General features: G+C 40.2%; 1 protein-coding gene across 4 annotated transcripts in view; it reads left to right on the forward strand.

Annotated features, from left to right (window-relative positions):
* The window catches only part of ZDBF2 (zinc finger DBF-type containing 2), a 40,066-nt gene extending 28,620 nt beyond the window's left edge, over positions 1–11,446 (forward strand). For all 4 annotated transcript variants that reach the window (XM_069983432.1, XM_069983433.1, XM_069983434.1 and 1 more), the window contains 3 exons: positions 2,755–2,860; positions 3,448–3,575; positions 7,232–11,446. In XM_069983432.1, the coding sequence (XP_069839533.1) occupies positions 2,755–2,860; positions 3,448–3,575; positions 7,232–9,872 (2,875 nt within the window). In that variant the 3' untranslated portion in view covers positions 9,873–11,446. The remainder of the gene's footprint in view (positions 1–2,754; positions 2,861–3,447; positions 3,576–7,231) is intronic.
* Positions 11,447–26,640: the final 15,194 nt, after the last annotated feature.

Genomic DNA, 26,640 nt, shown 5'->3' on the forward strand with positions numbered 1-26,640 from the left:
CTGAAACCATCACAGCTTTAACAGATTTTGCTTAAATCAATAGTACAAGCAAATATAAGAGATTTTATAATATATCTTATCAGAGAAATGTATGTTAACCCTTACTTCTACCCCTAAACCTATTATTCCTACTGAAAAGCTGCTAAAAGTCTGTCTTGAGAGATTAATTAGACTGTCAGAGCACTGGGGGATGAGGTTTAATCATAGAATTACATAGATGTCTGTGTAAAGGGGAGAGTTCTTAGCTGCAGAGTGAGGCAGAGGGCAGTGAAGGGAACAGTTCTTAGTAGCAGAGAGACCTGATTACAAAAATCTAGCATGTATAATACCTCACCCTAGTCAGTGCATGAGTTACACATTACACAGCTAAGTGTAGCTCTATAGTTTCCTCCATGCTGTTGCTGTAGTGGGGCAGGATCACCTTTTCCTTGTGAGTAGTGTGTATAATAGACCTCATAGCAGCTGGAGCTTCGGAGCAGAAATCTGCAGATTGCTGCCACAGTTGTCCACAGCTAAGAGCAGCAGCTCATACGGCAAAGCACCACTCATAAAAGAAATTGGAACAGAAATCTGCTATATTGACATTCAATTGTAAGCTGCCGCTGGGCTTCAAGCATACAGATAGAAGGAAGGAGCTCAGGAAAGCCTCTTTGACACTTTGTATAGGAAAATAAAAACATTTTCCTATGTAAGGGAAGCGCAGACGTATATATGAAAGGTGCAATGTGTCTCTGTGACCTAACAGCTGTCTTGTTTGAAATGCAAAGTGCAGCTCACAGGTTTACTTTCAAGAGGTATTTCTGTTACAAATTTTTTATTTATTATTATTATTATTTTATTTATTTATTTTTTAAAGCAATCATATTCACCTGCCCCAATCACATGCAGGTTCCATTCCGACATCTCCTGGTCTTTGCTGCTTCCCTTTAAGGAGACTTTCTAATGTCAATTTAAAGAATTTTATTCATTGTTTAATAAAGAAAAATCCAATATTGTGTCAGTTCCTCATGGTTTGTAAAGGTTGATTGTTGAACTAACACTAGTACATTTATCATTACTGTGCCTTGTAATCCACCATGTGACCATCACACGACCAGGGTACATTTTTTATTACACAATGAATTTGTTCTATTTGCCAAAATAATCAAACCGCTGTTAAAGGATCTGGCCGGGGTTGTTGTGCCAAACTGGAATCAGATCAGAACTATGTAAGGTGGAAAAAGCAGGTAACACACTGTAAGTACCATCTGGGAATCAGGCCCTATAGAATTCATGATGGTCCACAGCGGTGGGCAGATGTAGCAGCCTAAAAGATTCCTGTCATTTGAAAAATCCTCTGGCATGTAAAAGGTTTTGACTGGTCAGGGTCTTTCTTACAAAGCTTTTTACTTTTTCCTCCTCCACTCCCCCCACCCTCCTATAGCCCAAATCTTTACAGTTCATTGGCCTCATTTGGTCCAGTTTTGTCTTCTGTTTTTTTCCAGGATTACAAGTCAAGGTCTTATAGAAACAATGCTTTGATTTCAGTGTTTTGACGTCGTGGTCACATCCTGATGGGCACTCAATACCCATGAACTTGCTTAACATATTAACAAATTACTATTACATTTTATTGTCAACTGGGTTGGAACCTTTTTTTTATAAACATTATTGATGAGACTTCAGTTTGATAAAATGTCGACCAACAGTATTCAGGCTTCCTGCCTTCAGGATGGACAGTCTTTCTTTACATTTGGTGATTTTTTTTTTTCTTGTGCACTATTTTCACAACTATCTTCTTTCTGAATGTTTTATTGAATTATTTTTATTATACTTGAAATGATTGCTCATCTCACATCCCTATCTACAACATGGAGCCATAATGAGAAAGTATATTGTCCAGGAGTCAGTCTTCAATTCTTCAATGCTCTTAGCCTTTCAAGCCTTGAACGATGTATACAGAAAAAGCAGGATGCTATTGACGTTACTTGTAGTTATGGCGTTTATAAACTGAAGTGTATAATTTATATGGGTTGACTTTGTTTCGTTATTATGGTTTTCCTGAAAGTCATTGGACTGTTGTACTCATTGGTGTATGGTAATTGTATTTAATTATTTTTTAATTCTATAATGATAGTTTGATACTTAGACTCATCACATTGGAGAATATAGTGGAAAATGTTGCCTATAGGGCCCTATTGTAAAAACTCTATACGCACAGTATATGTTTTTTTTTTACTGCATGCTTCTTTATTAAATAGCTGACAATGCTATTACATACTCTGGTGCATGATAAAATTGCCTAAAGTGTCTTTCTATAGTGAGCCTGTTCAGACCTTTGACTACGTTTGGCTTATATGCTTGGAAGATTTTCCAATGGTTACACTAAACATTGGTGCTTTTTTCCTGACTAGAAGTTGCGGTACAAACAGCTTTTCAACCTTATTGTTAAACAGCTAACACTGCAGAGCATTACCCCACCACTACACATAGCACAGTTATCCATAGGAGCCAATGTAGCCATTCAACAGGCTGCAGAACCTTAACCACAAGTGCACCTAGTACAGCAGTTATAGATAGGAGCCCATGTAATATTCAGCAGGCTGCAGAACCTTACACCACCGCTACACATAGTACAGCAGTTATAAATAGGAGCCCATGTAAACATGCAACAGGTTTTTATATTCATAGAAATACATGTATAAACCTTATAAGAACATAAAAGTGACTATTTGCTTTCTTGTATACAACATTTTTACAACTTTATTTTTCAAGTGAAAATGCTCAGATGGTGGAGCAGCCAGAGAACAGTATACCTCCAGGGCATTACAGACAAGGATATTGCAGTTGCTGCCAAGTCCATTACATTAACCTGGTAAAGGTAAGAACAAAGCTATATAAGTTTGGCAGTAAATTAAACACAAGTCACCTTATTTAGGAGGACACGGCCCAAACTATTTTTTATTTTATTGTTATATGTTATAGGACATCAAGATTTTAGCCAGATTATATATATTTTATGCATTTGCAAAGTAAAGTTGTTGTCTAAAATATTTTTACTCATTATAGTCACATTTGTTACTAGCCGTTTGATGCAAGATTATACTTTACTCTGTTATGTGGGCCTTATGCTGTATGCTTTTACATGTCGCCTTTCTCTAGAGATTTTAAAGGCCGACAAATTCAAGTTTTTATGCCCATTTTTTCTTATTCATTGTTAGCTCCCATTTTTCTATGATGATGCTATGACACTTACATTTACTGTTCAAATTTTTTTATGGTCTGTCAAGAATTATGATGCCTGGCAAAGGTGTCAGCACTTCAGATGCTTGTTAACATGTAAAGAATTAAATAACTTTTCATTTGACTGATCTGAGCCTTTCCATTTTTACATTAAAAAAAATTAAATTTAAACCAGGCAATTAGAGTTCAATTACCTTTCAGTGTTTAATTATAATGTTCTTCTAGCATCTTGCAAGTGACAATCACAGACAGCTATCTACATGCAACAGGAACCGTTTAGGAACAAGCATGTTGATGGAGCGCTTCCTGAAGGATGTACACCTGTATCATCCACAGAATTACCATGATATAAGGTAAAACCTGTGCATCGTAAATAGTTTTTATGTAATAATAGATGAACCTGTGGTATGTTATGAAAGATGACAAAGTAGATATTTCTGCCCACAATATGCCCATTGTATATTTTATTTTAAATAAAAATAAACATGTGCCAATAACTGTATTAAAACAATTCAAAAAATAATAATTTAGGGAAAAATATTGAATGTACAATACTTTACCGTAGAAGTAAAAACTAAACCAAACAGTCTAGAATATAACGTCGCTAACAGATGGCATCCATTTGCCATGCAACTGCATGTTTTCCATACTGGTTCTGCTCTAGTGGGATATCAGACGGTTGCAGCTCAGATTCCACTGCAACATCATGCAGTTGTGGAGGGTCTCGGATTACGAGTCTCAGTTTAATCAGACTTATCTAAAGACCCCCCACATGGTGCTCCAAATCCCAGAGGCACCCTCCACATGCAGGTGAGCCAGTAGTTAAAAATACATGCATCAAGTAAGGAAGGCACTGGAGGTCCTGAAGGTCCTGGCTGAGGTTTTGAATCTGCAATGGCTGGTTGGACTGATGCAGGTCACTCATTCTGGAAGCTCTAAATCCACAGAACTCCCTGTTAGTCAGCCACAGCCAACAGGACCATTGACAAATACTGCTTGTATTTGAAATATAAGGACCCTGAGCAGGGCCGGACTTGGACTGAAAATCAGCCCTGGCATTTCAAAGCACACAGGACCACTTGCGGTGCGGTGATAAGTTATGAGACGATGTTTAAAGTGCAGCATGGCTACATGTTGTATCATCACCGCAATGACTGGAATTACAGGTAATAACACAGTAAATGGGGTCAGAAGCTTCTGTCTCTGTACTGTGTAGCTGAGCTGCAGTTACAGGCCGTCACCACTACACAGTGTACAGAGACAGACTGCTTCCGGCCCTGGTCACCGTGCTGAGTTTAACACCACCAACACATACTTACTAATACCACCACATACTAATACCACCACATACTGACTAATCAGTATGTGGTGGTATTAGTCAGTATGCGGTGACATTAGTCAGTATGCGGTGGTATTAGTCAGTATGTGGTGACATTAGTCAGTATGCGGTGACATTAGTAAGTATGTGGTGGTATTAGTCAGTATGTGGTGGCATTAGTCAGTATGTTGTGGCATTAGTCAGTATGTTGTGGCATTAATGTCACCGCATACTGACTAATACTGCCACATACTGACTAATGTCACCAAATACTGACTAATACCACCGCTGCTACTAAATAACATCCACTGTACAAAGATTACTATCACCTCATACAGTCATATAGAGGTGGATGCAGCTCCACACAGGTTCTGTACACCATATACATTACACTGCAGTTACATCAGGTGACTCACAGGGGCGTCTTCTCTAATCAGAGTTCTTCCCTTTTTATCTTCTTCTCCATCTGCCCTGGGCCATTAGAACTTCTCTGAGCCACAAATCCACAGAATCTGCCAGAGAAACATATTAGGCTCCTCACTCTGGCATCATCCTCATCTCTATACTAACTGCACATCTGTATTGGCCCCTTTACACCCTGGTTTAGTAGGTAGGCTGACTTTATGTGACCCCCTTATAGTATATGCATCCTTCTATGTAGCCCCCTTATAGGTGGCCCCCCCTCCCCCTATGTTGTCCTCCCACTTATTGATGGCCCCTTCTCTCCCCCCCTTATAGATGGCCTCTTCTCTCCCTCCTCCCTCATAGATGGCCCCTTCTCCCCCCTAATAGATGCCCCCCTCTCTCCCCCCTCCCTTATAGATGGCCCCCTCTCTCTCCCCCCTTCATTATAGATGGCCCCCTCTCTTTTCCCCTCCCATATAGATGGCCCCCTCTCTCTTCTTCCCCCCTCCCTTATAGATGGCCCCCTCTCTCTTCTTCCCCCGTCCCTTATAGATGGCCCCCTCTCTCTTCTACCCCCCTCCCTTATAGATGGCCCCCTCTCTATTATCCCCCACTCCCTTATAGATGGCCCTACTCTCTCTTCTTCCCCCCTTCCTTATAGATGGCTCCCTCTCTCTCTTCTCCCCCCCCTCCCTTATAGGTGGCCCCCTCTCTCTTCTCTCCCCTCCCTTATAGATGGCCCCCTCTCTTCTTCCCCCCTCCGTTCTAGATGGCATGCCCCCCCCCCCCCCCCCCCCCCCCGTGCAAAGCAGACAAATTTTTTTTTAAAGAAAACTTACCTAATAACCCGCTCCCCTGCCGGTCCTCTCTTCTTCTCCAGCCTCTGCCTGATGTGCGGCTGCTGGGGGTGTCCTGGCCTATCCCCGGCAGCGCGCGCATCATAGAGCTCCCTGCGCGCTGGGGCTGGGACTTCTGGTACAGAGAGCGTCTCTCTATACCGGAAGTCACAGCTACAAGGAGCTCTATGATGCGCGTGCTGCCGGGATAGGATGGGACACCCCCAGCAGCCATGCATCAGCCGGTGTGACTGGAGCGTTGTGGGCCGGATGATTCTGCTTCCTCCTGGCCCAGTGACTCCTTTTTCCTACGGTAGGGGAAAGGAGTCGCCGGGTCAGGAGGAGCACGGGACTGGCCCCCGGAGGTCACCGGTCCTTCTGGCATTTGCCAGAAATGCCCTATGGCCAGTCTGGCCCTGACCCTGAGTGAGGTAGTTTGCTAATGTAAAATGTAAAATCCCTAGCACTCCAAAGATCATCTTTTGCATTGGGCTGGGGCATCCACCTTTTACTTATCCACCTTTGGCAGCATGTGTAGTGGTGGAATACACGTTCCATTGTCCTCCCTCTCTTTAAGTACCATGTTTGACACATGTGTAGATATCAAACTTTCTTTATGCAATGTATTTCTTTAGGCCTATATATACGGGGTTAGCTAAAATTAAACTTCACCAACTCAGAGAGTTCTAGAAAGCATCCAACTGCTCCGAATGAACAGCTGGAGTTTCTGGTTATAAAATTTTTGCTTGTCAAGATCTGATGTGACAAACCTGCATCAGTGTCAGCTCAGAAGGACGGCATTCATCAGCATTTTGTAGTGATTAAAGCTGACTTACTGCTTTCAGCGGTAAAAAACTTAATTTTGTGACTTGAGTACATTGATGAATTGTGTCATGCTTTGCATATCTACAACGCTCCCTTTTGGTGATTCTTTGGACTAAAATTCTTTATTTTACAAATGGTGAGCATATCATCTGAAGTGCCTGTTGTCTGTTTTTCATTTTACGTGGAGAAGCAGACCACCCATCACAGCCCTCTGAGTTGGGGAAGTTTATTGTTGCTAACCCTCCTTTAACAAAGCCGACTAGTACTGCACATAAATTCCTAAAAATATCTCTCTCTCATGGAGAAAGAGAGAGAATGGAATTTACATATGCAGGCTTATAGAAGTAAATATATGGACCACAACTAAAAAATAAGAAGGATAAATTAGTAGGACCAGTTTAGAAGAAAAGTTAGGGAATTTAGATTCTATATTACTGTGTATTAGTGTGATCTCTAGAGTCCTGTGTGAAGAACTACTTTCTTTGCTCTGGTAATGAGGGAGGCAGAGTTACCAAGATCTAGACTGCAGTGCATCCTGGGAAATACACCAGATTTGTTTATTTTTTTATTTTTTGCATGGATACAACCCCCTTTAAAGTTTTTTCCCACTCTTGTTGTTTTTCAGACCAACATATGATGATATACCAGATGCGAACCTACTTACGTCTTCTAAAGAAGACCAGCTTTGTAAACCATCTTTTCAAACACAAACAAGCGAGCCTCCTCCTTTCATGGGCTTGGGCATGAACAACACAGATGAAGATGGCTTAAAGTACAACTACAGGAAGATGACCTTTACACAGTCTCATGATCAAAATCCTGAACAAGGACATGGTTCCAGAAGTGGTGTACCTCATCATAGCATTCTAACTGTTAACAGTAAATTAACTGGTTCTAAAGAATTGGAAGGTAAAGCAGAAATCATTGGGACATACTGCTCCCCATTTAACACCATACCTTTGGATTCATCAAACCAGCATATTGTAAGAAACAATAGTTTTGCAACACCTCATTCTCTATTATGTGTAGAATCAAGTAAAAATAAAGAGACGGATTATAAAAAGGGAAAGAGGCATCCAGGGCTTTATGTAACCACATGTTCTACGACTGGTTTGCAAAACAAACAATTAAATTCCCAAGGCAGCTGTTATAACACGACCTCAGGAACATTATGTGGAGTCAAAAACACATCTCAGGAGGAGAAAGGCAATATTCTCAGGGATTATGTAGTGGACAGAAAGCAAAGAGATACTACCGGTGAATGTGATAGATTACAGACCCTCAGAGACAAAGAGATTAATTCAGTAAGAGGTAATAAAACAACTGTGGATGACATCATTGATGAAGTCATATGGAAATACTGCCATGAATCCTCATCAAAGGCGTTACAAGATAGAGATAAAGAAAGTGTTTTATCTTTAAATGTTCAATCAATTATTGGTCACACAGAGGCCTCAAGTCTCAGTTTCGACTGGAATGTACCACTTCAGTTTGAAGAACATTCAAAGATAAATTTTGATTTTCTCAAGGAGTATAGTGTAAATGTTGATGAAGACTACAAGTCAAAACTTAAATCTGTTCTAAGAACAAGCCCAATAACAGATAAAGTTATAAAGCCTGACCCTGAGGAAGAAATTCTTCTAGCACTGCCTCATGTGCCTCCATCTTTTGTTGGTAAAACCTGGTCACAAGTAATGTATGAAGATGACTTAAAAGTAGAAGCTCTTGTAAAGCAGTTTAGGAAAGGAAAATTCCATTGTTACTTTGAAGATGGACCTTTAAAAAATGCTGGTAGAAAAAAGCAGCAAAAGAATAAAGAAACAGAAAACAGATGTGAGATAAAGATTGAAGACTGGAAAGAATCTGAAAGCAATGATGTGATACCGTTACTAGATCATCATTCTGATATTGACAGTATCAAATCAGAAAAACCGCTGCAACCCAAGCCGCCTAAACCCTGTAAGCGAACGTGGAGACAAGCTTCAAGATGTCAGGTTGTTAAAGTGAGCCATGCCACCCAGACAAGTTTGATCAATTTCCCTGTAGTAAAAAAGAAAGTAGTGAAAAATGAACAACAGGGAGTTTTTGATTTTGTGGAAGAGAAGACGCCAGATATAAAAACTCGGATGTGTGCTTTAAAACTTCCAGACTCTTACACCAAAATATTAACTCCTTTACAGCCTAAGACTATGGTGTATGTTCTTTCTCACCCAGACTTAAAACCAAGTACCGGTAAAGCAGCTTCGGTCTTTAGCAGAGGTCGTCATCAATGTTCTACTGATAGTAGAGACTCTGTATTCTACAAATATAAACAGTCTGCTCTGAAGTATTATGACCCTTTAACTAATCGCATCCTTAAAACACCTCCAAGAAACTCAATGCGAGGAACGGGTATTAAAGCATCTTGTGTTCGGAAGCTGTTTCGTACACTAAGTAGTGATGAGAATATCGATAACCAAGATTTTGAGCAAAAAGAGTCCAGTAATTCTAAAAAGTCTTTAAGCAGTTGTTCTGTTGGTTCTGTACATTTTGAATCTAGCACAGGAAAAGATTTAAATTCAACTATTAAGGGATGTGGATCATCAATCAGCACAGAGCTTATTGGCACACCCTGTACCAAATCTGGGCACCCTGATAAGCCATATGCAAATTTTTCTCTTTCCCCCTTCAGTACTAGTTTCCCTCAAACAAAGGAGGACATCCAGCATAGTTCCATGATTACAAAATCTATTACAAAAGCACTTAAACCAAAGAAGGTTATACGAAGAGAATCTTCTAAACCCACAACAAGGATAACTAGAGCACGGATGGAACCTAGAGTAGTCAGAAAATCCAAGGACAATCCCAATAGAATGGTTAAAAAACTAGCACAAGTAAAAGCTACAAGCAATAAGCAGCCAAGTAGAAAATGTTCCTCAGAAGTTGCAAAATCAACCAGAGGAATAGTTCAGACTTTTCAGCCTAGTAAGAAAGTTAGGGGCCGAAGGAGTCAACAGTCTGCTGGGGAACATGAAAAGACTCTTGTCAAATCACAATTTGTTTCACAAAAGCTTGTGAAAAAAAGAAAAAACATATCTAAAGCAGTGTCAAAAAAGAATACTCAGATGAACTACCAAGACAAAATTGTTAGAAGAAGTCAAAGTAAAGTCTCTGAGGTCCTTGTCCATAGTACTATACACCAACTAAGGAGTAGGCATAAAGCTTCAACTGCTGATTCTAATTCGAGGACTATCCCAAACACAATTACAAGAAGGAAAGTCAGATGAAATACTGTTGGACATCTTTATTCATAAACGTCTAAAACACTATAACACTGTTTGCTGGAAAACGGGTTTTATAACAATTTTTTAAAATTCTTTTTTATACATTTTGAAATTTCAAACTATTAAGTGTATTTTAAAATTATTTTCCACATTTCCATTTTTTATAACTCTGTATTGTATAAAACTAGATTTGTTTATTTTATAAAGCTATGTTAACTAAAATAATAATATAAATGTACATGTGTCAATAAGTTGCATATTTTATATCAGAACAGCATTAAGAACAACTGTACAGCTCATGCCTAGTGAATAGAAAAAAATATTCTAAAGAGGCTCTGTGGTCATCCATGTGGAGCCACCATTCCGCTAATTCAGGTACCTTTTATTTGAACAGTCACCACTGTTCAAATTCACGCCCCACTGACAACAGAACAGAAATGACTGTCTCCTTGACTGCTAGTTGACCTTGTTGCAGTCTATGGACTGTCTTCACTATTGTCATCGGGTTGTGGAGGCCCTTCCAACTGGGAACTGAGTGGCCATGACCACCCATTTGGCAATCTAGGCCATTGTTAGCATATTGGGAGCTACTAATAACTGAATAGAGAAAGGTTAACGGCAGCTCTACATGGATGTCAACAGATAATGATTTTAGAAGAGGCCACAGGTCCTCTTTAATTTACAGTTCACTAATATAATTTAACCATGCTATTTGCACACATTGTGTAATTTAAAGGGTTATTTGGGGTAAACAATGTTTTTTTTTTTTTATATTGAACTGTGAGTGCTTTCAGATAAAAAAAAAGCCTTACTCACTTGCCCCAATCCCCAGCAACTGCTTTTCTGATGGTGCCAGGTCCCCACTGCTTACTGCTGCCCTTCGATTCCTCAGTGTTGTTACTTCTGGAAGTGCCTGCTCAGCCAATCACTGTCAGAAGAAGCAGGCACCCAGCGCTGTGGCTTCAGCAGCTGCAGGGGTTTGGGACAGTTGATTATAGTTTTTCTTATTAGTTTGAAAGCACTTTATATTCATTATAAATAAATTGTGCTCCTCTCTGTAGTTTTCCATAGTATCAAGCAGTTGGCTGTAGACTGTTTCTAGCAGGGATCCAAATTTGAGGCTGCTTAGACTGTAACTTGTCCCAGTTAGGTGTATAGGTTATTCTAAAGCGAAGGTCTTGTGTCACTGTTTGAAGCAATGATTTTGACAATAATCCTGACAGTGTTTACTGTAGGTAAAGCCCCATGAAATAACTTTAGCAAAGACCGAGCCTACAGTTGTAAAACTGATATTGTCGCCCCCTTTCCATATAAAGAGTTCTCAGCTGATATTCTGGACATTTCATATCTTACCGTATAGAGGATTTCTTGGTGGTCCCTCCCCTCAGGAATGCATGTTATTGTTGGTGGACAGTGCCATATGGGCGGGGTGATGATGTCACAGAGGAAGGGCTATGGCGTGATGTGGGCATGGGGCATATGGGGGATTTGGGGCACGATGGCCGTGAAGTCCTGCCCATACTTCACTGTTCAACAACAATAACATGAATTTTTGAGGTGAGAGATCACAAAGAATTCCTTTACAAGGTAAGATATGAAATGTCTAGAATATCAGCTTAAGAACTAATTTTATGTAGGGATGGTCCGAACCTGCAGAGGTTCGGGTTCGTATGATTCCCGCTGTCTGACCGCTCCGTGGAGCGGGCGGATCCAGCGGGAGTTGCGCCTGGAAAACTGGGATACAGCCTATGGCTATGGCTGTATCCCAGTTTTCCAGGCGGTCCTCCCGCTGGATCCGCCCGCTCCACGGAGCGGGCAGACAGCGGGAATCATTACCGAGGGTTCGGGTTCTTACGAACCCCAACCGAACTCTGTTCGGACCATCCCTAATTTTATGGAAAGGGTGATGTCACTATTACTTTAAATGTGAATTTGTGACCTCAAAATTCAGTACCAAAGTGCTGACAGTGTAACATATGTTACCTTTCATTTAACTGTCCATAACTGCAATCTGCTAAAAAAAAATTCTGTTATGATGCAGTGAAGTTCCAAAGAGGCATGACCCATGGAGTTCAGAGAGAGTTTCATTCAGCAGTTATGGACAGCTGAATGAAAGGTATAGAAAATAGTATACCCGTGCACTACGCTGATTGGCGCACATTGAATAGAAAAGAATTTATGGTACATATATCAACTCCACCATTCAATGTTTATTATGCCATCTGTTTGTCACTTCATGAAAATATTATTGCCAGACATAAAGAATTCATTGGCACATATCTTTACAGTTGTTTTTTTTACATAGACCTGTATTATGAGTAAGTAGCGTCTCAGACCTGAGACACTATTTATTCATAATACAGGTTTCTCCATAGGCACTATACCCTTTCTCTCTGTACCACAGTATACCTGGCTGACAAAGGTTCCCTGTGACTGAAACGTCCCTGATTTGGGTATACTGTTAATTATATGTAAAAAAAGTTTTAAAGAAATGTGCCTATAGGATCTCAATAATACTTTCATGAAATGATAAAAAGATGGCATAATAAGCATTAAACGGTGGAGTAGAGTGCAATTTATATACTTACCATAGCAAAATTAAAGGGGATGTGTATCCTTTACATAAGACCTATGTAACACTGTCAGCACTTTGGTACTCCAGGTGACAGATTCCCTTTAAGTAAATTGCTTGAAAGTTTATTTGCACTGAAAATAAAGTTTATCCAAGTACAAATGTCATCTGTGTGTAAATGCAGTGGCAATAAAAAAAATGACAGTATAACCTAATTTAACAAAGCATTAAAGGGGTATTCGGCTCAAACATAACTTTTCATATTGAAACTCACTCCCAGCAACTCCCCCGCACCACTCCAGCCATAGACGAACCACAGCACTCGGACTCACCGTATATAGATCCCGGTTGCTGGAGGTGCTCACAATAAAAGTGTAGATAATCTTGTATAACAGTCAACAAAGCACGCTGCGTCGTGTGAAACAGCTGTTGCCTGTTATCTGTCTGCATCCGATGACCAGCTAGCCGGCTGAATAAATCACTTGTGGTTGCAGTAAGAAGAGTGCTCCTATCTTTGTTTCTTTGTTGACTGTTATAACTTTTCATATGTTGCTGCCCATGGTGACACTAACAATTCATTCCATACTTGTTACTATCTATTCAGTCTCCTGCCCCCAGTTTTGATCCAGAGGCTCGAAGACAAAGAAATCTGTGTCTGAACTGTTCTCTCCGTTTTCCCCTCCCTTCCAAGATGACTCATGTAAACAAAACCTTAACTGGCTGTATCTGCAACTTTGTGGCAACTTTGTCATGCTGGGAGCATTAGTCACAGTGAGGTCATCAGGTTAACCCTCCTAGCATTACAAAGTTGCAGAAACAGCCTGCCAGAAACTTGTTTACTGAGTCGTCTCACAAGCAAGGGGGGAGGAGGGGCAGACCAAGAAATCTGTGTCTGAGCTGTTCTCTCTTCGGCACAAAGCAGCAGGATCAAAACTGAAGAGAGGAGAATGAATAGATAAAAACAAGTATGCAATGAATTGTTAGTCTCACCATGGGCAGCAACATATGAAAAGTTTATGTTTGAGTGGAATAGCCCTTTAAACTTTATGAGCTGGACTGTGCAGGTTTTTCCGCTAAGGCCTCTTTCACACATCAGTATTATACGGTCTTCAATTACGGATCCATAATTGCAGACAATATAGTACCCATTGATTTCAATAGACCCTTTAACACATGCATGTGTGCAATTGGGTGAATGGGTGTGTGCAGTTGTGGACATCACGACTGATGTGTGAATGTGGCCTAAGAAAGGGAATCTGTTTACCCTTATCCTCTTAAATGGATCTAGAATAGTTGCAGTTCCTGTTGACTAGAGATGGGCAAATTTACAGTATAAACAAAGCGAATCGCTTTGTTAGCTCGGCAATCTGCTTATCAGCCGGCTGCTTTTGAAGTCCATGCCGCTCCTTGCTACTCCACCCTGGGTGTCTGGAAAAGCTGAATCCAGTCCTGGGAAACTTCTGCTAGGATTGGATCCAGCTTTTTCAACAACCCCGAGCAGAGCAGCACAGACTTCAAAGACAGCCGGCTGATAAGCAGATTGGCGAGCTAACAAAGTGCTTCGCTTTGTTTATACTGTAAATTTGCTAATCTCTACTGTTGATCCATTTTACAAAGCTTATGTGGTTGTAGTGGACACTTACTTTTTAGTTTCTTCCCAGCTTATGGTTCTTGCCATCTGATAGAGTGGAGTAGTTTAAATTGAGCTGGTTGTGGAATAAATAAACTGCAGAGCCTGCACTGATAGAAAAGTCCCATGAACAAGATTTATCATAAATTATAAAAAATAATTTTTATGAGTACCAAGAGTGTATTTTTGTACAATCCCTTGTATTTTTCTTAAAGTGAATGTACCACAGATACAACGCTTTTCTGATATTTACATGGATAGATCGGTGCTGGTGCGGGGATGCTGGTGCCACTGTTTGTTTTTTTTTGAACCACGGCCCGTTTCCCGCATACAGAGCCATTCTATTCCCGGGCACCAGCCAGGGGTGAAGCACTGGAGGCGGGCCTGCTTCAACGCTGGAGCCACTGTTTAAAAAAAGGACTGTGGCATCGGCATCCCCACGACACTCTATCCATGTAAATTTCAGAAAAGCAATTTACTGGTGGTACATTTGTTTTAAGTTAGTGTTTCTTTTAGTTTTGGGTTACTACTTTTCAGTTAAAACCAAGTTAAAACAAATCACTGTTTTACCTCATAAAGTATGGTAAACAGCAAAGAGATAAGCATATGTTTAAGGGGAATCTAGCAGCAGGTTAGACATATTCTGGCTATGTTCACACTAAGTAAAAAAAAGAGAAAGAAATGGTCCACTTTTTCTTTTTAAAATGATCTCCACTGTTACCACATTTTAATTAACCCCAATTGAATGCAGTGAAGTCAATGGAATGATGGCCGCCTTATGCACACAGTGTATTTAAAAACAGACGTCTACACAGACATCAAAATAATGATCAGTTTTTCTTTTTTCACCCTCTTTACTATTAAATTCAATGGACTTTTCAATTAAAGACACATCTAAAGGGCAATCAGTCCACCTGAACCACAATAATGTAACAACACACCAATCATTGTAATGAGGGGCGTCCAAAACGCGAAATGACTCAAAATGACGAACATCATCTTTAAAAATAATATATAATAATAAAGGAAAAAACGTCATGTGCCCTAACCTGCTGATAGATTCTAAAGGGGTGAGGAACAGGTAACAACCATACTTTTATTTAGAAGGTCCAATGCACCATTATTAATAAATGAAGCAGTTTGGTGCACTGTGGGAGGTAGTCCTGTAGCCCCAATTAAATGAACAACCTAATTATGTTCTCTGGATCAGTGGGGGTGTGCGTGATTGGACCCCCATCGACCTGCTTGGTAATTACTATCCTGTGGATAGGGGATACTTTACTGATACCTATTGACTAGTCAAAATAATTTCAGTGTGCAGTCGCAGGTGATGCTGAAAGATTCCATTGCCATGGGTATGTCCAATGCTCAATGAGTTCCATGCATGCACCTATTTAATGAGGATAAGGCTTGTGCGTAGAATATATCAGGCATGGGACATAGCCACAGCAATATTGTGGTGTCTAAATGCACATTATTTACCCTTTATTAAATAAATCTGAAAACATTTGCAAAGCTGGCTCAAGAAACAGATCCTGTTCCAAAGGCACTTCATTCAATGTGATCACTGTGTAGTGAAGCACTTAGGTGGTTGTCGTCATTTTTTTTAAAGTTATGTGCATAAAGCATTTTTTTTGTATTTTCTTTTTGTAATTTTTTTTGGTTGAAATGTATTATGTAATACCACTGGGTGGCAGTGTACTTTTTTGTTCATTATTGTTTTTATTTTGAACATGAATATAGAGATAAATGGTAATGTATTAAATGAGCAATTGCCTACATTATCCTTTTTATCAATAACAATAGGGCAAGAAATTATATTTATAAATATAGTATATTTTACATTTGGTAGTTGTATTTGACATTGATGAATTCTGAGGTATTGATATTGCAAATGCTATGCAAATGTTTGGTATTTTTGAAACAGTCACAGTTTGCTCTATTATTTTTTCTAACATGAATGGGAAAATAAAAAAAAAAAGTGGGCAAAATCTTGTATGAAGACATATTGTAGTCGTTTTTGACATTCCATTGTTTTGTACTAGCAGGAGCTCAAAACTAACATAATTGTAATAAAAAAAACAGTAATGAGAGTCAGAGTTTAAAAAGAGCATCCTTACTGTAAAGGATGGATACAGGCCTCTCTCAGCCTTCTGTGACATTGTAGCTACTACATGAGGGGTCAACAGCTTGGCCTCACACTCACCTTGATTTTTAAAGCGGGTATTCCAAAATGTTTATACACTGCTGATGTAAAATAAAAAAAGGTTATACTTACCAGCCCCGTTAACTCATAGCTCTAGTTGCAGCTTCCTCTGGTCCCTTGCTACTCTACACATCTCCATTCTTCTAAGACAATAACAGTGTCCCTTCTTGGCCAATCTCTCGGAAGCTGGGAGAATATAAAAATATAAAAATGAGATTGATTCTTCAAATACCATTTTAAAGTAAGTGACTAAAATAAGCTCAGGTACATGAGAAGATGAGCCCTCAGGCTAAGTAATTCCTGAAGGTGAAGTTTTCCTGTGAGTTTGCAGCGAAATCCGCAGCAGATCCTTAACTGTCATTTTCAATGAGATTTGATACAGTGGGATTATCATCCCAGTGCGAGTATGTAAAAATCAGCCCCCTTAACCCATCGCCGATCCCCCCCACGGCCTGGTACATACATTACTGATTTGTTTTGCTTCAAGGGCTTCCAGCGTGTGTACAGGGCACTGAATGGCTGACCACCGGGAGGCGCCAGGAGCCCCGAAGCAAGCAGGAGCGCAAACCAGTAAGGTATGTACCGGACCGCAGGGTTTAAGGGGGCTGCCTTTTACACACTCATATTGAAAATAACAGTTAAGGATCTGCAGTGAATTTGCAGTGTGGAATCCGCTGCGGATCCGTTGTGTGTGTACCCACCCTCAAACAGGTTCTCTCATCAGGGCAACTCCTGTCTATATGACCTATGGGGTTCTTCTGTTTGCCCACTCTGAGCGAAAACATTTTTAAAAACGGCACAGCCGCCGTAAAATGCTGCAAAGTACCGCAAACAGCTTCATAAATTATGAGCAAAATGCTATGCCAGTGCAAAATACACCAAAATACTGCTACGAAAACAATGATACATATTCCCCCTAATGTTTCTAGAATAAACTGGTTATTTTATGGTGGAAGCTTTATCGTTTTTCTACTGTGTTTGCGATGCTGGAGGTCTGTTTGTTCGTCGTGCACTAGCCAGGTGTGCCGGCTTATTTTAAAAGTTTAGGTTTCAAGGTCATATGACATCAAACTACACTGTTAAAAGCATACTGATGTGTCATATAATTGGCACCTCAGCTACATAGCCCATAACTAGGAATAAACGAATTTACACAGTACTTCTAATGGGATCGGGAGGCCAAGGGGGGGGGGGGGGCGTGGTGGAATGTGGGTTCTTTGGGGGATAATTGCACTATGGGTTTCTGTCAAGGCTGGGGCAGAATTTTGGGCACAGGAATGTCCATTACATGTAATTCCTACATATTCTGCGCCCCCTGCTGGATCCTGCAGGTCTAGACTGGGGAGTTGCGACGTCACGTCTTTTTTTTTTTTTTTTTTTTTAGAGAAATTGAAGCCTGCCTGAAGGAAATAGCACTATATGCATTTCCCATAATTAGTGTATATTAGGAATTTGGTTAACTTTGCTTTTTTTATGTTAAAAAATAGTTTTTGGCTGGAGTTGTCCTTTAAATTATAAGTATATTAATATACTGTACATCCACCTAAAGCTAATGATACAGCAGTGGGATATTTGTGCTGCATCTACACAGGGTTGTTTTTTTGTTATAACTAGGACAAGCCACCTGCATATTTTGCTGATACATGTCCGTACCTAGAAAATATTATGAGGACATTTACTTTGAGCATTCATATCGTTATCAGCATTTTTAAAAATGCAGAGCCAGCAAATTTAAAATAATTCTTGTTATTAAGGTTTCCTTGTAGTAAGGAATTTAGAAACCTACATTGTTGTAATGTTGGTATTTATAGTAAGTGTACAAACACATACACACACACACATTGTAAATGCCATATGCTTCCAAGTTTTCTTCAGTTTTGAGCATCAATAAATTAACAAACCGCAGTTTGTTCTAAATTTTTAAATGCTAAAAAAGTGGCCAGAAAACCTTCTGTGTTCCTAGCGTACCTCAGTTTTGCTTTAGGTTGGGTTCACACTCCATCCGTTTTTTGTTTTTTTTTCCCCATTTGTTTTATGCAAAAAAAAAGGGATGTATTTGTGTGCATCCGTTTTGATCTGTTTTTCTATTGACATTATTAAAAAAAGGGATCAAAACACATCGGATTTTTACATACACAAAAATGTGGTTTACGAGGTTTTGTGTATGACAAAAGGATGCGTTTTGATCTGTGTTTTTTTTTTTATAATGGAAGTCAATGGAAAAATGGATGCACATGGGTTTCATCATATTATACAGAGGCAGGGAGTGACTGTGGTGACAGGCAGCAGCATGTTGTGCAGATTTAGTGTAGCCTCTCCCCTTGGACCCTCTTTCACCTTCTCTCAGGCTTCCTCCATCTGCTCTATGCTGCTGCTGGCAGTCGGGACATAGGAGGAGAGGAAGGAGAGGGGCTGCAGCCTGCACAGAATGGCCCTGGAGGTGCAAATCTGACAGCATGTGAGCTATACCTGGTGCTTTCCTGTACCAGATGTAAATCTGTGTGTGGACATGAAGTATGTATATTATGTGAGTCTGCATCTATGGTTGGTGTTATCAATGCATATATGTAATGTGCATTTGTGTAGATGTGGGTATTGTGCGTGTGTGTGCATATCATGTATGCATATAGGTAATTTCTTATATCTGTGTATGCTGTTTGTAGTGTCCCTGTGTTTGTATTATGTATGCATATAGGTAATGTGCTTTTTTTTATATCTGTGTATGATGTGTGTATGTATTGTGGTATGTGATATTGTGGCAGGCCATGCGTTAAATATTTTACCATAGACTTCTATAGGAAGAAAATAATTTTATGTCTATAAGCAAATTAGTGTTTTTTCCTCAATTCTTCAATAGAAAACCTGGAATCACATGATAAAAAAAATCACATAATTGAATAAAAAAAAAACACAGGGGATAAAATGCCAATAGTAATTTACACAAAAATTAGAAAACAGCAGAAAAAGTGCCAGAAAAAAAAAATAATCAAAAAGCAGGAAAATGTTTAACAATCTTGGTTTAGATTTGTACTTTAGTTAATTTGATGCAGCGACTTTTGTGGATTTTGTAGAATTAAATGTTTTTTTTTACAAATCAGCTGATGACAGAAAGTTATATAGAATCAATGCTTTTTAAAAATCTCCAGTCTTCCAGTACTTATCAGCTGCTGTATGTCTTGCAGGAAGTGCTGTATAAATAGTTAGATGGCGACACAACACATTTTTAAAATGATCTGGATCGGTTTAGAAACGTGTTCTAAACGTGTCGCCATGTAACTATTTTTAAACATAGGTTTTAATAAAAATTTTAGTAACCATTTACTGATTCTCGTCCTGGACCTGCGCCTGTGCAATTTCTACATGGAGTGGAGGTGTTTTCTGGACAGTTCCTGTCATGGGCTGAGGAATTGGGTCTAATTTCACCGACTTATATTTTCATAAATAATATTTTGGAGGTTCCATGATACATAGTAGATTGAAAGGCGACATTAGAAAGGACACTTGTTCCTGAAAAAACAAGCCCTTACATGGACCTGTAGATAGAAAAATGAAAGTGCTAGAGCTCTAAGAAGGCAAGGAGGAAAATATGAAAACACTAAATAAAAAATCGGCGGTCATATGGGTCATTTACTTTTAAACAACTAGACAGCCCCTTTTGTACAGTCAATGCAGTTTCTCCATTAAACAACTAACCGGGTGATGACTGATTTCCTATGAGAGCCTGGGAAATGTAGTGTTACATGCCACCCATACTGCTTGTCTTTACCTTGAAGGATTTCCAGGTAGGGATCCCCTCCTTCTCTATTCATTTCAACAGCTGTATGTATAATACTCTTTGGCCGCCCTTTCCACATACAATTACATCAGATTGTCAGCAGTCTGCTTCATGTTACCAAATCCGCCATATATAACCGTATACCAGTGGATTCTAAACTGAGTGACAGGAAATGCTGGGAATTGTAATGTATAGAAATGTCTGTGAACCACAAGTGTCCCTCCAAAAGGTTGGGAGGTATGGAGGAAGGGCTGACTGCAAAGTATTATGGGGAAGCTCGATGTCATGTGTTTTCAGTCCTCATCATCAACATAAGCTTTACAGCAAAAAGGCAGCATTATCAATCTGCCAGAGACAAAACACGGTCTGATTTGCCCATAGCAACCAATCACAGCTCACCATTCATATCCTAACAAGCTCTTATAAAATTAACGCTGAGCTGTGGTTGGTTGTGTTAAAGCAATTATACTTTCCCTTACTATGTTGGGACTGTATAAGGGCCACTAATACAAAGCTCAAAGGTCTTTCTAGAACCTGAGCCTGGAGTGGGCTCTGTATGGACATCTTATGGGCAAACTGTATCACAGAGGCAGTGTACTTGTATGTGGTTTCACCTTAGTATTCTCAGGTGTGCATGAAGGTGCTGAAAAGGTAATGAATTATACATCATGGCATATTAAATTAAAAAATATATATATATACACTACTGTTCAAAAGTTTGGGGTCACCCAAACAATTTTGTGTTTTCCATGAAAAGTCACACTTCTTCACCACCATACGTTGTGAAATGAATAGAAAATAGAGTCAAGACATTGACGAGGTTAGAAATAATGATTTGTATTTGAAATAACATTGTTTTTACATCAAACTTTGCTTTGGTCAAAGAATCCTCCTTTTGCAGCAATTACAGCATTGCACACCTTTGGCATTCTAGCTATTAATCTGTTGAGGTAAGCTGGAGAAATTGCACCCCACGCTTCTAGAAGCAGCTCCCACAAGTTGGATTGGTTGGATGGGAACTTCTGGCGTACCATACGGTCACATATGCTATATGATATATGCGTACCATATGGTGCTCCCACAACAGCTCAATGGGCTTCAGATCTGGTGACTGCGCTGGCCACTCCATTACCGATAGAATACCAGCTGCCTGCTTCTGCTGTAAATAGTTCTTGCACAATTTGGAGGTGTGTTTAGGGTCATTGTCCTGTTGTAGGATAAAATTGGCTCCAATCAAGCGCTGTCCACTGGGTATGGCATGGCGTTGCAAAATTGAGTGATAGGCTTCCTTATTCAAAATCCCTTTTACCCTGTACAAATCTCCCACCTTACCAACACCAAAGCAACCCCAGACCATCACATTACCTCCACCATGCTTAACAGATGGCGTCAGGCATTCTTCCAGCATCTTTTCATTTGTTCTGCTTCTCACAAACGTTCTTCTTTGTGATCCAAACACCTCAAACTTGGATTCATCCGTCCACAACACTTTTTTCCAGTCTTCCTCTGTCCAATGTCTTTTGCCCATCTTAATCTTTTTCTTTTATTGGCCAGTCTCAGATATGGTTTTTTCTTTGCCACTCTGCCCTGAAAACCAAAATCCCGCAGCCGCCTCTTCATTGTAGATGTTGACACTGGTGTTTTGCGGGTACTATTTAATAAAGATGCCAGTTGGGGACCTGTGAGGCGTCTGTTCCTCAAACTAGAGACTCTAATGTGCTTATCTTCTTGCTTAGTTGTGCAACGCAGCCTCCCACTTCTTTTTCTACTCTGCTTAGAGCCTGTTTGTGCTGTCCTCTGAAGGGAGTAGTACACACCATTGTAGGAAATCTTCAATTCCTTAGCAATTTCTCGCATGGAATAGCCTCATTTCTAAGAACAAGAATAGACTGTCGAGTTTCAAATGAAAGTCCTCTTTTTCTGGCCATTTTGAGCATTTAATTGACCCCACAAATGTGATTCTCCAGAAACAAAATCTGCTCAAAGGAAGGTCAGTTTTGTAGCTTCTGTAACGAGCTAGACTGTTTTCAGATGTGTGAACATGATTGCACAAGGGGTTTCTAATAATCAATTAACCTTCTGAGCCAATGAGCAAACACATTGTGCCATTAGAACACTGGAGTGATAGTTGCTGGAAATGGGCCACTATACACCTATGTAGATATTGCACCAAAAACCAGACATTTGCAGCTAGAATAGTCATTTACCACATTAGCAATGTATAGAGTGTATTTGTTTAAAGTTAGGACTAATTTAAAGTTGTCTTCATTAAAAAGTACAGTGCTTCTCCTTCAAAAATAAGGACATTTCAATGTGACCTCAAACTTTTGAACGGTAGTGTGTATATATATATATATATATATATATATATATATATATATATATATATATAATGTGTGCTTTTCACAAAAGAATTGCAACTGTTACAAATAGATGCTTAACCCCCAGATGACCCTGGACGTAGGGTTACGTCATGGAAGTCTGTCCCCAGACGACCCATGACGTGACCTTACGTCCTGGGTGTTTTTCCCGCTATGAAGCGTGCTCCGGAGCAGAGCGCGCTTCATAGCAGGTGGGGGCCGGCTGCAGTGAGCAGCCGGGACCTCACCGGTAATGACACGCGGCAGCGATCGCGCTGCCGCGTGTCATTAACCCCTTAAACGCCGCGATCGCGGCGCGACCGCGGCGTTTAAGTGTAAGTGACAGGGGGAGTCCCCTGTCACTTACCGATCGGGACCCCCGCAGTGTGACTGCGGGGGTCCCGATCGTTGAAACGGACTGCCGGAGGTCTCTCACCTGCCTCCGTGCGGTCCGATCGGCGATCTGCTACACTGAGCCTGCACAGGCAGGCTCAATTAGCAGAGCGCCGATAACACTGATCAATGCTATGCCTATGGCATAGCAATGGTCAGTGTAAAAATCAAAGTACTGTATGTAAAAGTCCCTCAAAGGGACTTCAAAAGTGTAAAAAAAAAAGTTCAAAACACTAACACACTACCCCAAAACCCCTCCCCCAATAAAAGTCTAAATCACCCCCCTTTCCCATTATATAAATAAAACATATAAAAATGAATTAATAGATAAACATATAATATACCGTAGCGTGCGTAATTGTCCGATCTATTAAAATATAACAAGCGTCATTGTGATCGGTAAACGGCGTACACGAAAAGAGGGGAAAAAGTGCCCAGATTACCGATTTTATGTTACATTATATATTAAAAAAAATCAATAAAAAGTGATCAAAACGTCCGATCTTCACAAATATGGTATTAATAAAAACTAGAGATCATGGCGGAAAAAATGACACCCCATACAGCCCCATAGGTGAAAAAATAAAACCGTTATAAGCGTCACAATAGGCCCATTTTATTAATATTTAATTGCCAAAAAAAAGGATTTCATAAAAAAAATACATATATAACATAAGAGAATCTGTGTAACCTGCATATGGTTGTGTTCGGACTGACCTATAGAATAATAGTGTCATGTCGCTGTTACCATATAGTGCATTACGTAGACACAGGAACCCCCCAAACGTTACCATATTGCATTCTTTTTTACGATTTCACCTATTTATATCTTCATAAATAATATATTTGGAATTCCATCATACATGTTATGGTAAAATGAATGACGCCATTACAAAGTACAACTATTCCTGTAAAAAACAAGCACTTACATGGCTTGTAGATAGAAAACTGAGAGTGCTAGAGCTCTTAGAAGGGGAGGAGGGAAAAACAAAAGCACTAAGATCAAAATTTGCGCGGTCCACTGGGTCATTTTGGGCCTGGTCCTCAAAGGGTTAAAGAACAAGGAAGTAGTTGTGGTGCAAGCTTTAAAATTAAGGAACTATACTAACAATGAAAAGGAGAAAAAAAACAGATTAAACCGCTAAACTTGAGAAAGGGGAGTTCCTCAGACTCTAAATGTCCTGTGTATCATCGTCTGACCCCTCACCTAAAAGGCTACAGACAATACAGTCATTAGGGAGAGGGGGGGAAATGTAGCTAAGCAGTAACCGCAAGTATTATTACCCATTGTAGGTTTTTTCCAATCTACATGAGATTATTATTCCATTTTGACGTACTTAATATACTAACAGTAATTGGTTGATTATGAATTAACGCTTTTGATTGGCTCTTATAGTCTGTACAGCAAATGCCAGGCAACTTTTCCTATAAATTAACTGTCTTCCTCAGTTTATACTAAGAGGCTCTATATACGCAACTTGTGTATGTGTTGTCACTCCCCGGCCGGCGGTCTCAGAGGCATTTTGAGGCCAGCAATCCTAATTTAATTAGGTTCTCACAGGCATTTGAGTCTGGGCTCACTGGTGTACCTACATTTTTTTGCGCTAACAGTTGCTATGGGCACATTAGACTGTCTAATTTGTGTATGTCAACCAATCACAGTTTAGCTTTTATTTTACCAGATTAATCTGAGAAACAAAAGCTGAGCTGTGATTGGTTGTTATGGACCACATTAAACCATATTAACCACATTAACCATATTTTAGTATTCTTACTGTGGCCTAACCATAAGCTGTTTGCTTAGTCACAAGGATGTTTAGTGACCTCTGCAGTAAAGCACATCGGCAGTCGTTAATGGGTTAATGCCTCAGATGTGTTTACCTGCAGTAACCATGGCAACCAAGCACTATGATGACACTATTATGTCATAAAGAAGGCTCCATAAAGCAATGCACCGCACTCTCATCAGTGCCATCTTGGATGCGCCAGAGGACCTTGAGCTTGACTAATTTACTCCCCCCCTACCCTTGATTTAATTTGGAGGTTCTAGCAGGGGAAAAGGGGTGGTCTACTTCTGACTACCCCTTCATCGACTCTCTATCTTCCTGAGAAGTGGACCTGGATCTGTGAGAGAGAAGAGATACTCCGCCTAGTCATCAATAAGGTGACAATAAGGTGACATCTCTCTCACATCTAGTTTATAATATTTATAGTATGGTATTACCCTCTAAGCCCAGGGGAGGGGCAACTCACCAGCCATGGCTCCCTCGAGGTTTCCCCCACAGGGGTTTTTTACTCGCCTGAGTGCTGGAGGGTGACTCTTCGTGAGTCAGGGGTCTGCCATTTTCTGTGTCATGTAATTTTAAATAAAATTGGGACCCTTTGACATCTGATTACAATGTGCTAAGTCTTTATTTCACGTTCTTTGGTTTAACTTATTATGCTTGGGAGTTGGAGACCCATCACATAAAGTCATAAAGCTGGACATCTGCCTGCTACACAGATCCATCACCTGCACAATGAGCGCATGTAGTATGGAGCGGTGGCTAGTAGAACTCCTGCATGTATATGTTTATCCCTGGATTAAAGCGACACTCAAGTCTTGAAGAAAAAACATACATCGCAAGGTTTATACCTACATCTGCATAGCCGGGAGAAGACTTCAAGGTGGCCCACGCTGGATGGAGAGAGAAAAAAAGAAGTAAAAGACGTTGATCAGAGAAGACGCCCCCTGTGAGTCACTGGATGTATTTGCACTCTGTTATAGGCTTGTAGTAATAGGGGTCATGGTGTGGCAGTATTATGTAATGGCATCATTGGTGATGTCTTTCTGTTTTGTTCAGAGCAGTTTTGAGGCAATATCTCTGTATTGTAATCTCTGTATGGTGGTAGGAGGGTTTTAAGAGGACTACTGGGGGGGGGGGAGTGCATGTCGAGCCCCCCCATCTCACACTGACTTAAATTGTCATTCTCAATACAAAAAACTTTTGACTTCAGAGAGACATGTCAAAAGTTTTGATCAGTCTAGGTCTGAGTGTTCACACCCTGATCGATTGTGAGAACGAGCAGGGGGAGAATTTATCACGTGACACAGAACCGAGAGAGAAGCGCCCAGAGTGATGATCAAAGATTGTCCCTGACGTGTCAAAAGTTTTTTTTTTGACAGTGACATTCTAACTACTCACTGAGTCAGTGCTGCACTGCTGTCCTGTGTAATTGATCGTGGGCAGTGGCAAAGATAAGTGGGAGGACGGAAATGGTCTCATCAACAGTCCAACAGTTTTCTTTTCCCTCTTGAAGGCTGCAAATAGTGCAGGTGTACATAAGATGATGTAAGTCATAGTATGGTGCCTGTACCAGACAGAGTAAAGGCCCTAGTGAGAGCTCTATTATGCTGCAATTCAGGGGGGGATAATTCGCCCAATCGATCGTTTAACGATTTTGAATTAACAATTTGGTTTTTATAATGATCAGCGTTTTGCAAATAACGTCGTTGTTTTCGCAACTACGGACGTTTGTATGAAATACGGCCGTGTTTTTTACGTAGTGTGAACCCGGCCTTACACTGTATAATAGAGACAATGATCAGCCCATGAAATGATTATCAGCTGATTGTTTCTTTAGGCCCTGACCTAAAATCATTGAACGGCGCGTGCATTGGTACGTGTAATAGCGATGCACGACTGATGGCTAACGACTGAACAATTAGTTAGTACGTTACCTGTCCACACTCCCGGTCTTCTCCTGCCTTCTGCTCTCTTTCTGGCACCACACGCTGCAGCTTCTCTAAGCTGACAGGCCTCTGAGCCAATCACTGGCTGCGGCGGAAAAGCAT

The sequence above is a fragment of the Dendropsophus ebraccatus genome, chromosome 9, assembly GCF_027789765.1.
Source record: "Dendropsophus ebraccatus isolate aDenEbr1 chromosome 9, aDenEbr1.pat, whole genome shotgun sequence".
NCBI classification, from domain to species: Eukaryota; Metazoa; Chordata; class Amphibia; order Anura; family Hylidae; genus Dendropsophus; species Dendropsophus ebraccatus.